The sequence below is a fragment of the Pantherophis guttatus genome, chromosome 1 (genome assembly GCF_059756535.1).
Source record: "Pantherophis guttatus breed Tessera chromosome 1, ASM5975653v1, whole genome shotgun sequence".
NCBI classification, from domain to species: domain Eukaryota; kingdom Metazoa; phylum Chordata; class Lepidosauria; order Squamata; family Colubridae; genus Pantherophis; species Pantherophis guttatus.
Genome location: NC_142063.1, coordinates 126,370,789 through 126,384,057, shown reverse-complemented (window position 1 = coordinate 126,384,057; position 13,269 = coordinate 126,370,789). Strand labels below are relative to the sequence as shown.

Sequence of the window (13,269 nt, the reverse complement as noted above, 5' to 3'; positions counted from 1 at the left end):
TGGCAAATATGCTGGTACCAAGCTACACTAAATTAAGAAGTTGTTAAGACTATAAACGTAAGCCTGTATGGTGCGTATTCATTGACTAAATAATCTCCAAAGAAATCCCTGTATGCCATTCTATGTTTTGTAGCCTTGCTGCTTTTGTGCTATGCATACTTCTCCCCTTCAAAGCAACTTAACTGCTAGTAGTATAATTTACACTCAGAGCAAATTCAGTTAGTAAATGCCAAAAGGATGGTGGCCGAAACAGGGCTATTGAGAGATCAGATACTGGTATCAGCACTTTCTGCAATACATTAAGTCTTCTCTAATATAAAAACAACTAGCTCAGTGATATTAGATGACACTAAATGGTACAGAACGTGATGGTGGGGAAGACTAAGGAAGGCTGAGAGGTAAACACAATGGAATATCCTGGAGAAGAATATGGTAAATTGGCTGGCACACTGAGTACATTCACTTGTTAGATGTGTATTATAGCCTCAAATCCCTTCTAAAATAAGCAAAATTATTATGAATTGATATTTCAAATTTGATTAAACCAGTTTAATGAATTTTGTTTTAGACAATCAATGTGTCTGGTTAAAGCAATACCAAATAATATTAGGGTACCAAATTTTAAAATACTTTCATATCCTATTAGCTTTTGTTTTACAGTAATTAGTTACTATGGATCGACAGAATCAGATGAGACAAAATATACACAAAGTTGAAATAACTTTAGTAAGAACCTTACACTGATTTACAATATAAAGACACCCACAGAATTTTATATAAGGGCTGTATTTTATTGCTGTCTGAAAAGCAGAACTGGCAGTGAAATACCAAAAAAAGAATAGGAGCGTCAGTTCTATTTTAACACAACCACATACTAGTGGAAAAATGTTTGACAAATGAACTGAATAGGTAGGGTTGGTCACATTCAAGAAGATAACATTTATAGCTAATACACAAAACTAAGGTTTGGTATTTTAATATAAAAAGCAAGTAATTCTATTATCTCTATTCTTGTAGCAAGAGACAGTTTTTTGCCAGATAAATCACTAGAGGGCAGTAGCAAACCCGTAACAGATATAGATAATCTAAAGTATAAAATTATTTATTAGTTACCTGCAAACAATACAGCCTCAATGCGGTCCTTTATGTACTCAGGACTATTTCCAAACATAGGTGGAACTGTTGATGTGCTATTTGGCCCTGGAACTACCAAAGGTCCTACTAAAAACGCACATGCTCCACCGAGGTAACTGATCAATGATGCAATAGCTGTGGCAGTGGCACGTTCATCTGGTGAAAACCATGTAGTAGAAAGAAGCGGAGAAGCACTTGTTACAGTTGGGCCTGCCAATCCATTTAACAGCTGTCCTCCGTGTATTAGCCTGGAGACAAAGCAAAAGAGAGAGAGGGACATACAGACTAAATTGCCACATACAAACTCCTAACAGTACTATAAAAATCTATAGGAAAACAGTTCAATTGACATCTTTATGCTGGGCTTAAATGAAGATTCGACACATGAGCTTCAAAGGGTTTTTTCAAAAATTGGCATGAAGACAAGGATTAAAGTCAGCAGCCTTTTCAGGAAGTATATGACGTCATTTTGCTGATGTTGTAGGTACTAACCATTAAAATAAAGCCACAAAGATAGATATAAGAGAATAGACCAAAACAAGGAGGAGTCAAAAGCACAAATAAGAACATAGATTACAGTTGCGACAACTTTGATAAGATGTATATTGAATTTTTGTTTACTTGTTCTGTAGATTTTGTTGTTACTTGTTTTGTTTGTATTTTTAAATAAATAAAATTTATAAAAAATAAAATAAAATAAAATAAATAAAATAAAATAAAATAAAATAAAGCAAAGCTTCCTGCTCTTCCTCCTTTGTATTATTAATCTTGTTAGGATTTCATGTGAAGACCCAGAATTTTCAATATTTGCTGTCAAGTGAATCATGTTACCTGCCCCTCCCCCCCGCCCAAGTACAGACTAGTATTCAGTAATTATATATTAGAGAAACCTATTAATTAAGGAATAGTCTCAAAAACTGCCATTCACACTGAGGTAATAGAAAGAAGACTGGAGCTATATTGTATATTTGAATAAGACTATCTATATCCAATGAGCATGTGAGGCATATTCATTTTTTATGCACGTGTTAACTTTGATTTTCACTTACATCGTGCGTTAAGCAAATGAGAATTGCATAAAGCTAAAACAGTGTATATAAAATTCAAGACTGATGAAAACAAACTCAACAGCAAATGCTACTGCAGAACACTGAAAAGCATCAGTTTTCATTATTTTTGCAATATTTTGCAATATTAGTAATAATGTTACATAACACATTTTTGCAAGACACACAAAAGTGGGGTGGAGGGAAAATTACATCACACTCTTGTTTTCAAAAGTAAAAAAGAGAAGCAATCAATAAAGAACAAAAGAATTAAAGAAATTTGCAAATCTTCCAGACCAAGAAAACTCGAACCAAGGAAATGGACTAAACTATGTAACTGCTTAGTCTCATAATCATCATGTTGGGGTCTGACTGCAGTAATATATTCCTTCTCTCTCTCTCTCTCTTTCTCTCCTGGTTGAAGATACTCCATTGCCTGAAGCAGAACACTAAGGGGACAGGAAAAACAACAACTGAAGCATCTAAAGTGGAGGTTCTATTGCTTTTGACATACAGCTCTCTTCATATCTCCAAGTATTCTTGCTGTCCATGTGCACACAGACATACAACCAATCCCAGCACTATTGTAATTTAAACCAGTACAAAAAGTCCTCGATTTATGACGATTAAGCCCAAAATTTATGCTATTAAGTGAGATAGTGGTTAAGTGAGTTTTGTCCCATGTTATGACCTTTCTTGCCATAGTTGTTAAGTGAATCACTGCAGTTGTTAAGTTATCAACATGGCTCTTAAGTGGATCTGGCTTCCCCATAGACTTTGCTTGGCAGGAGGTCACAAAAGGTGATCATATGGCCCTGGGATACTGCAACCTTGATAGATATGAACCAGTTGCCAAGCGGCCAAAGTTTGATCATGTGATCATGGGGATGCTGCAAACAGTCATAAATGTGAAAAATGGTCATAAGTCACTTTTTTCAGTGCCGTTGTAACTTCAGTCAGTAAACAAATGGTTGTACGTTGAGGACTACCTTTATTGCATACAGCAATACTGCAAACACTGGCTCTTCCAAGGTCATAAAGGTTCTGAATTTTTTTAAAAAAAGTTTATGTGAGGAGGCTCCAAAATAATTTGAGTAGGAGTTGGTTCTAAAATGTAGCAGTTCAATGTGAGAAGGCTTACAACATCAGCTGCCCATTCTGACATGTGGGAAAACTAAGCTCTGGTTGCAGGATCAGACCAAGGACATAGAAGCATGACTTCCAATCAAACTCTTTCAAATAACTAACTATGGCTTTTGAATAATGTGATGATCTCTAGTAAAACCTTGGACTGTTTTGGGATTGCTGAATACAACAGAGAAAAATCTCTTGGCTTTGGCTTTTCAGTTGATGCCTAGAAGTTGCATCGTAAGAGACCCCAGGTCAGGTGGCCTTAAAAGAAAATAATAAATAAATACATAAATTATTGCTGCATGTGATGGTATCAGATATGCAAGATGGCAACACATGTGCTTTTTACATGGGAACTGAAGGACTGATTTGCCTGTTTTCCTTGAGAGGCTGGATATAGTATTAATAGGCTCTTACCGTCACTGCATGTCAGTGTTAATTTTTAGTGCCAGTTCTTGACAATCCTGTGGCATGAAATTTAGTTTATTTATCTGGCACTATTGATACTAAATTTTACATTTATCTATTCTGCAGCACTTTAAAACTTGGTTTTCTATTGTTCCTTTTCTGAGTTATGTTTACAGAACTAGCTACTCTTGGTAACTTCAGTCTGCAGTATCTCATTGAACTCTTATCTGTTATAGCCCTTTATTCATTTATCAATTGAAGATGGGAGTCCATTTATACCAGTAGCCTCAAGCGAGGAAGAAATAATTCTGGGGATTGGATAAGCTTAGCACAGAGTAGAAGAGATTCAATTTACAGCTATTTCTTTTCCAGGTTCTTTCCATAAACAGAGAATTTTGCATTATATCTATCATTAGACTTCTCCATTTCCTATTTTTTTACTGCCTTTTATGCATTCCAAATGTTTCATATTTGTGGGATAGACACTGTGAAATACCGTTTAGATAAAATCTCTCTACCATGCATTTGAATCAATTTCCACTGATTTGTGAACTCTGAATTAAACTGCTTTCTGCTTGAGGGTAAGATTACCTTATCTTCTTAGAGACAAAATGAAAGAAGATATTCAAAATATAGTTTTACACACATAGCAATCTATTACTAATAGGAGAGCCAAATTTACCGTGGCTAATATAACTGACAGAAATATGAATCCAACAGGACCTGTACACATTTTGCCATCTGCGCCTTATGTTCACTGTAGCTGATTTCACCCTGAAAAGGCTATCATAAGTTTTTCATATAGTCCATCACCCACTCCAAAAACTGCTTTATGATTAAAAATATTTATTACGGTTGTTTCTCCTCCCCTTGTTTATGTTGTCCAGAAGGAGCAAAAAGCGACTGCATTTTTCTTCACATCTCACACTGCAATTTAAGTTTGAGTCGGTAATGTTAAATGAAAGATCTTTTATATGAAAGATGAAGATTGAAAGACAATTTTGTTCTCTATCTGCCCCAAAAGGAAGAAAAAAACAGCATTTTTAAATATGGTCAAACTAAGTGTAGCATTTTGATCAATTCCTGTCTCCTAGGCTCTGCTCTTAGGTTTGTATGTGATTTTTCCAATTTTCATTTAATTATTTTTAGGTCTCGAGCAATGTGGGGAGTAGTGAGAGTTCAAGACTAGGGTTTTCATAATATGCTTGAGGGCATAATCATGGAAGAAAATATGAGGCTGTTTCAACAAAGTTATGAAATAATCAATTATTTAACCTTTCCCTTGAGACAGAGGCTCTTATTTTATTTTAGTAAGTTTAGTATTCATACCAAAGACCTTTATTTAGCATCCATTTTGCATTAACTTTACTTTTAGTATTAAACTGGGAAAGCAAGATTAACTTCAAAGAGCTGAAGTGAACTGTGTATGAATACATCACATCCTTTGAGTTACATAAATCATCATTATATTTCATCAAGTCCAAAGTCAATTTGTCAAGAGGCATGGGGGGCAGGCTAGGTAGTAATTACACACTGTGCTAATATTTACCTGTTAGCAATGCAGAGTTTTTATGTGCTGGCCTCTTAAAGGCAAGATGAAACATCTACTTATTTGTCTTTGGAACAGAAGAGATGAAAAATGGCTGAATCACATTTTTTTAATTTAAAAATCTAATAAAAATAGTATACCAGATTGGCTAGGATGAGTAGATTATATTTGCTTTCTAAAATACAACAAATACATATTGTTGAAAAATCGGTGTTTTTTTTTAAAAACTGTTAACACATGCACAAGCACAAACACTCAGACACATAGCTTGCTCATTCATAGTAGCCATATGGTAATTCCAAAATATTAGATTGTTAATAATTAATAATTATAATTAATTATTGTAGAACCTTTGAGTTGTTCAGAAATGAAGGAATGTAGAAGAGGTCTTTGAGCTGAACTCATTGTGCATTTCCAAAAATAAATGAAACTAACATCACTCTCCATTCTCTATCCTCCCTTACCTTCCCCCTTGACAATGATAAACCAGCTTCTGTTTCATTGTAGCTTGGGGACAAATTCCCCAAATTTGCCTTGTAGAAGATTCAAATTTGCCCTACAGAGAAAATGTTTTCCATTGCATAATGAACAAACTTTGGTTTAAAAATGCTGGCTTGGCAGTACATTAAATTTAGCTGCTGTTTTTATTTATTAGATTTAGGCACCGCCTGTCTCCACTTTGACTCTGGGTGGCTCAGGATATAATAGAAAAAGAGAAAAATGAATATACAATCATATAGAAAATATTAAACAAGATGGCATATCCAGTCAACCACACCAAAATATATCACACAGTCAGCAAGGGGCTCTAACCACCCTAGCTGGGGAGAAGAATCAGATCTTTTAACCACCTTCTGATATGCCATCTGGGTGGGAGTTCCCCTGCATCTCAGGGAGAACTTCCTCCCAGAGGTCAGGCACCACGAAAGAGAAGGCTGGCTTTCTGAATCCCAAAAGATGACACTGTTTAATTGAAGGGACCTGACTTGAAGTGAGAGTTCATTTAGCTATTTTCACTTCTGTATGAACAAAGAAGAGTCCAGGAATATAATTCATACCAATTAAAAATCCTTTTTTTTTTACTTTGTGAATTTAGGGTTTTATTTTGCTATTAGTTAGGTTTATTTTCTGTCTCAAGGCGAATTCAAAATAATCCTCCTCCCATTTCTCCCCAAAGCAACAACCCTGTAAAGTAAATTGGATTAACTGGCCCAATGTCACTCAGTGTATTTCTATGACTCAGGGTGGACTTGATCCTGGCTGTCTCCATTGTCAATCCAACCCTTTAATCACCACACTAGACTGGATTAAAGCCCAGGGAAGTAGAAAAACTAGAACGAAATTTGAAAAAAAAAATTCTTAAAACAAAACTTCGCATCATGTTGTTTAGTTTCACATTTTTCTAAAAGAAGAGACAATTCTGCCATTATATCCTTAGGAAAGAAATATATGTTCTTTATTAAACCTTTTACTTTAATCTAATGAGCATTATAGGTATAGAACCATATATACAATATGGCCGTGATGGCGAACCTATAGCATGCATGCTACAGGTGGCACGCGGAGCCATATCGGTGGGCATGCGTGCTCAGCTCCGGTGAGGATGCACACGCCAGCCAGCTGATTTTCGAGTCTTCTGGGCCCACCGGAAGTCGGGAAACAAGCTGTTTCTGGCCTCCAGAGGGCCTCCAGGGGGTGGGGAAGGCCCGTTCTTTGCTCTCCCCAGGCTCCAGAGCCTTTCTAGGAGTCTGGGGAGGGCAAAAAAATGCTCCTCCCCTCGACACCCTCCAGAGGCCGGAAACGGGCCATTTGCCGACTTCCGGTGGGACCGGAAGGCCTGTTTTTCACTCTCTGCAGGCTGCAGACCCTTTCTAGGAGTCTGGGGAGGGCGAAAACGGGCTTCCCCACCCCCCGGAGGCCAGAAATGGACCTCTGGAGGGCCTCCAGGGGATGGAGCTGTTTTTGCCCTCCCTAGACTCCTAGAAAGGCTCTGGAGTCTGGGGAGAACAAAAACGGGCCTACTGGGCCCACCGTGCCATAAGTGGAGGCATGCATGCATAGAATTACAGGTGTGGGTATGCACGCGCGCGATCCCCCCTCCCCCGTGTTCCCTCCGCTTTTGGCATGCGATGGCAAAAAGGTTAGCCATTACTGCAATATGGTATCCAATATTAATTTAGTACAGACAGCAATCATGACTTATTTATAGTCAAATAAGACCAATCTTCATTCTCCTTAAAAGAATAAGGTGGGTTATTTTTTTGCAAATGGAACATCTTGCTCTTCCAAAATAGATTTAGAATAAATGTCAATTTCCATATAAATAGCTTTGGGGGAATTTTACAAAATTCCCCCAAAATTTTACAAAAAACCTAAATATTTATGAACACACACATATACATATACAATGTCTTGGGATTGATTTTCAACATAACTAGACCACAATATATCATGGGTGGTCCACAAACAATTGTGCTTATTGATAATACAGTACTATATGAATAAAACAAGAATATTTACTCCTTTTTGCAAAGTGAAAAGACTTTTACACAGAGGCACTATGACTTGAATGAGAAACTACTGTTAAATTGGAGAGAGAGGGAGAGAAAGAGAAGGAGACACAGACTATTTCAATTCAGAAAGGTTTTCATGCTGAGCATGAATAACTTGGCTCAAATGCATTTGCCCATCCTTAATGTTGTTATTTTACTGAAAACTTTAAGAAATCCAAAATGCACTGAATTCTGCAATTCTGAAAATCTTGTTATTTAGAATCTTTTTGACTGACAACTTGTCAAGCAAGAGCCAAAGATTTGCAATAAAGCAAATTCTGCCATAACAGGCCAATTCCATGGCATTTCTGTCAACATTCTGACAGTGAAAAGGCAATAGCATAATGATACAGCAAGACCTCTGGCAACACAATGACAAATTTTTTCAGACTTTCACATCATAATATTGTGTTATAGAGGTCTGTCAACCTCTTGAAAATGTTTCTTTGGTCAAAGTTGCATCTAAGTTCAAAAGACATTGGCATAGGGAATCAGAGCCTCATTGAGATAAGAGGAGGGGGAAAGGCCATCCAAACATTTTCCAAAACAAGTAAACAATTATTTTAAAGATACACAAAGGAGCTTTTAAATGACTTAGTGGGTAACTTTTCTTTAATATGAATATAATACATATAAATATCAAGAAGTGTTTGGTAAACAGCCACTTGTCTGGTCATCAGATAATTAAGCAAAAAGTTACTAGATGTTGGAACACAGGGAGCTCTTTCTTAAATTGTTAATATCAGCTGAATTTACTTCAAAGAAAAACAACTCTGAATTTAAGAGGATTTCCCCAAAAGGAAGAGTAGTAAAATAATCCTGACAAAAATACTGTGTAAAGCCAGCTCCAGCAAAATAACAACCTTTGAGTTTCTCTGTTCCTATGCAATAAGTGTATGCATGGAATATTTGTGTCCTTGTGTGCAAATAAACTAATATATGTATCTGCCAAACACATATTTCCCCAAAGGAAAATTTTATTACACTGATACCTCGATATTCGACTGCTTCAAAACTCGTCGAATTTGGTACTTGACTTAGTTTGACAGCAAATGTTCCAGTACTTGTCATTTGTTTGGTACTCTTTTTTTTAATTGTCCTTTTTATTAGTTTATAATATAAAATGCAAAAATACAAAAACAAATAATAGGAAAAATAGGGGAGGGAAAAGGGAATGGAAGAGTGTAGAAAAGAAGGGGAGAAGAAAGAAAAGGGGTTTGTTTGGTACTCGGTGTGCTGCAATAGGAAGAGTGGGATGGCTGTGGAGAACAGACAGGAAGTTGGTCATGCCGAGAATGTCGCTGCAAAAGGAAACAGTGGATAGCTCCAGAGGGCAGACAGGAGGTCACCCATGCTAGCATAGGAAAAGGGACAGACAAAGTTCTCCCCAGCTGAAACAAAAGGTCACATGGTGAGTCACATGATTTGTTTGGCACTCATTATTTTTAGTACTTGTTGCACTTCCCGGGAACCAATTAACAACAAGTATCAAGATACCACTATAACTGAATTAACGTGTGTGTATCTGTGTGTGTCATTTGTGTCAGACTCCTGGCCAAGTTTTCTTGTCAAATTTCAGAAGTGGTTCTTCCTAGGGTTGAGAGAAAAGGTCTGGCTCAAGTTCATGCAGCTAGATTTGTGCTTAAGACAGGACTAGAACTCAGTTTCCCACTTTCTACCCTGATGCCTGAACCACCAAAGCCCATGAATTAACTACTAATTCATATTAATTGCTTGACAAGTAAGAGACCCAACATGCAGACACAACTGACCACCATATGCCAAGTATTCATTCTTATATTTAACAACATTCAAATATATATCGATACCCCTACCTCCTTCTACAGGAAACGGGGTGGGGGAGGAAGGAAATGATCAATGTGAGGTGGGGAAAAGGTAACTATATAGAGGTAGAAAGAAAAAAAAAAGAAAAGCCTCATGTAGGTGTTACAATAGGAAGAAATTAACAGGCAACACAGCTTGTTTGTTGCAGTAGCTAATTTTCAGGCATATCCTCCAGGGTGTCCCCTCTTTGCACTAGTAATCTCTGCAAGGGATGTGCAATCTTTCCCATTTGATTCCAAAATGTGCTTCAGAGTGTGCAGGAACATGACACACAGCAACAGTCCAAAACACTTTGAAGCACTTCCAAGATTTTCCCAAGATTTTACATGACTGCCTCTTTCTAGCAAGGATCCTGGGAGAAGGTTTTGCTATTTTAAAAACAGATGTTACATTTAGATCTTGTGTGCACCAAAATACATTTTGGAATCCAATCTAAATGCATCACATAGGTCATAGGGCTCATCTGCATATCCTCCTCATCTCACTATGTGAACGTATCAATTCGTGAATGTATGAATGCATGCTGGGTTCTCAGCCGGCCTCTGGCCTATTGTGAAGGCAGCCTCTGCTGATCTTTTTTTGTTGCCTAATGAAAAGTAGTGTTTTCTAATCTCTCCACCCAAAAATGGCACTGGGCCATATGGCTACTGGGTTTCATTTCTTCCATGGAATGGAAGTGGATGGCAATGCCTCCACTCCAATTGGCTAATAGGTGCTCTGCCAACTCTTCCTTCTAGTCACTGGTTGCTTCCCTCTGCTGCCATTTTATCCTGGGCTACTAGATTAGTGAAACAGGGTGCTTTTTTTTTTTTTTTGAACCAGTCCACTAATAGATGAAGATTACTTAAAAGGTTATGGTAGGACTCTTCTAATTTGGCAGCTACAGCTGCAATCGACAGCAAAATGCTTAAAATGATTATTAAATCTTTAGAAGGGCATTTCTCTCTCAGCTAGTTCAATGTGCTAACCAATGCTATAATCTATTTTTCAGCATCTGTACTCCATGCCAAATACATTTATAGATTTTCAGAGGTCTAATTATAAAGTTTTCCTTCTTGTTAAGATGAAACATAAGGCATTTTAAAATCAATACTCCCAGTATGCTAATGGCATGACTTTTTGAAGCTAACAAATGTTCCTAAAGTTGAATGCTTGTAGTAGACAAATATGACTGTTTGTTCATGCAGATTTCTACTTCACTAATGTTTATGTCTCAATCGTTATGGCTCCTCACTATTTTCTCTTCTCTTATCTATGTCTCTTTTACACATTTCATATTTATGGGCAGGTCACAGCATGCCCATGAATTACCTCTGCTTCATGAACTGCACTGTTTATTGGTAGACTTCCAGTAAAATTCAAGTTGCTGGTTATGATGCTCTTTACCAAGCATAGGGCTTTGTTACTTGAGGGAGCACCTATCTCCCATAGTTCCTGTCCAACCATAATGTCTGAAAACGTTGATATCCTCCAGGTCTCATCAATTAAACAATGGTGGGACCCAAAGAAGTGGGCTTTCTTTCTCATGGCATTGCTGGAACACCATTCTACCTGAGATTCACATAGCCTCTATCTTGGCCCCATTAAATGAGTCCTTAATATCTGGTGGTATCCCCTGGCTATAAGCTAGAATTGTTGGCAGATCCTTGATGGGGCATTTTGGTTATTTGATTGATTGTTGGTTTTCTCCACAGTTTCTTTTGGATTCTATATTCCTCCTGCATCTTCATTGTTTTTACTGTTGTATTTTGTAAATCATGCATTAAAGATGCAGTGTTTAACTCTGTCCTCTTAAGAGTCAGCAATTTATAAGACCTTCAAAAGATGAACCAGTCAGTTTAATTTTTGACTAATCTATGAAGCATCTTTGTTTAATGGATTCATTTACAAATTCTATTACAAAATAGCTCTTTTCAATGAGGTATTTATTAATCAAAGTGTGTCAATGTGTATGTGTTCATGTGCATGCAACCAATCAGCACCCCCGATCCTCCTATTCTGTACAGGAATGAGATATGTCTATAGTTTTTATACCAAATACCTTATTGTTTTTTTTATGAAGAAAAGTAAGCCAGTGCCCTGAATACTGTGCTACCTTTTAAATGAATAAATTTACTAATATTCTGAAGTTCACTGGAGTTTCAAAAATCTAAGCTCTTTAAAAAACTAATGAATTAAACTCAGAGCCGCAGTGGTTAGAGTGCAGTACTGCAGGCTACTTCTGCTGATCACCAGTGCAGCAGTTTGGCAGATCGAATCTCACCAGGCTCAAAGTTGACTCAGCCTACCATCCTTCCGAGGTTGGTAAAATGAGGACCCAGATTGTTGGGGGCAGTATGCTGACTCTGTAAACCGCTTAGAGAGGGCTGTAAAGCACTGTGAAGCAGAATATAAGTGCTATTGCTATTGCTATAGCTAAAGAAACTTAAAATTAATAACTAGGTCACAAAGATACAGTATTATACAGTAGCATAGCTGGCTGGAGAATTCTGGAGTTGAAGTCCACAAGTCTTAAAGCTGCCAAGTTTGAAGACCTCTGATATAGGTATTCATTTTATTAAAGGGAGTGATAAATTTCACGCTTCAGACAATTTTTTAATGTTCTCATAGGTAAACTACATGTGGAGAACCAGATTTTGTGCACTGCTACTGGCAGTGAGCAGTGAGTTAGCCTGCAATACTCAGCGGTAGGATTCAAAAAAATTTACTACCAGTTCTGTGGGCATGGCTTGGTGGGTGTGGCAGGGGAAGGATACTGTAAAATCTCCATTCCCTCCCCACTCCAGGGGAAGGATACTGCTAAAGCCCCATTTATTCCTGATCAGCTGGGACTCAGGAGGCAGAGAATAGATGGGGGCGGGGCCAGTCAGAGGTGATATTTACTGGTTCTCCGAATTACTCAAAATTTCCGCTACCGATTTTCCAGAACTGGTCGGAACCTGCTGAATACCATCTCTGGCAATACTGCATTCTAAGCACTGCGCCACCATGGGTCTCCTATACATTAAGGAGATCCTCTTTTCAGTGTGAACCTCTAAACTGTCAGAGATGAAACCAACACACAGGACATCACTGCTGTATCAATTACAATTTGCAAATATACATGTATTGTCTCAGATTTCCTTCTATATAGTTATTTGGATTAGATTGATTGGGAAAAATTTACATCCTTTCAATATATTAAGAGATAGAAACTGAATTGTTGGTATGACTGTATACAATGACTGACACTTTTTATTAACTTTTTCTCTATTTAAAAACGATCATTCTGCCGCTTAATAATTTGGGATCTTTCTCATATATTCCTTACTGTAGTTTCCTAGTGATAAGATAAATTATTAGATAAATTATTTTCTTACCATTTCCTTATTTCTTGGTTGGATACAGGTATGCATCTCAGGCCAGCACCTACTACCATGAGAAAGGATGTTAGCAGCACAGTTTTCCGGAGGCCTGCAGGGGGAAAAAAGTAGACACCGCTTTAGCAAAACATGGCAACCTTGGCAAATATCAATTCAGGAACTGGAAAGTTCAAATTAATCAAGTACAACACTGTTAATAAAATCTCAATGAATAAGATAATAAAAACAGTGTTTCATCATAA

At 37.3% G+C, this 13,269-nt stretch overlaps 1 protein-coding gene across 1 annotated transcript in view; it reads right to left on the bottom strand.

Moving 5' to 3' along the window:
• The window catches only part of SLC49A4 (solute carrier family 49 member 4), a 94,901-nt gene that overhangs the window by 57,250 nt on the left and 24,382 nt on the right, over positions 1–13,269 (bottom strand). Inside the window, exons 2-3 of the mRNA XM_034422731.3 lie at positions 13,025–13,118; positions 1,114–1,382 (exon numbers count right to left, since the gene is read on the bottom strand). Of these exons, the coding sequence (XP_034278622.2) occupies positions 1,114–1,382; positions 13,025–13,118 (363 nt within the window). The remainder of the gene's footprint in view (positions 1–1,113; positions 1,383–13,024; positions 13,119–13,269) is intronic.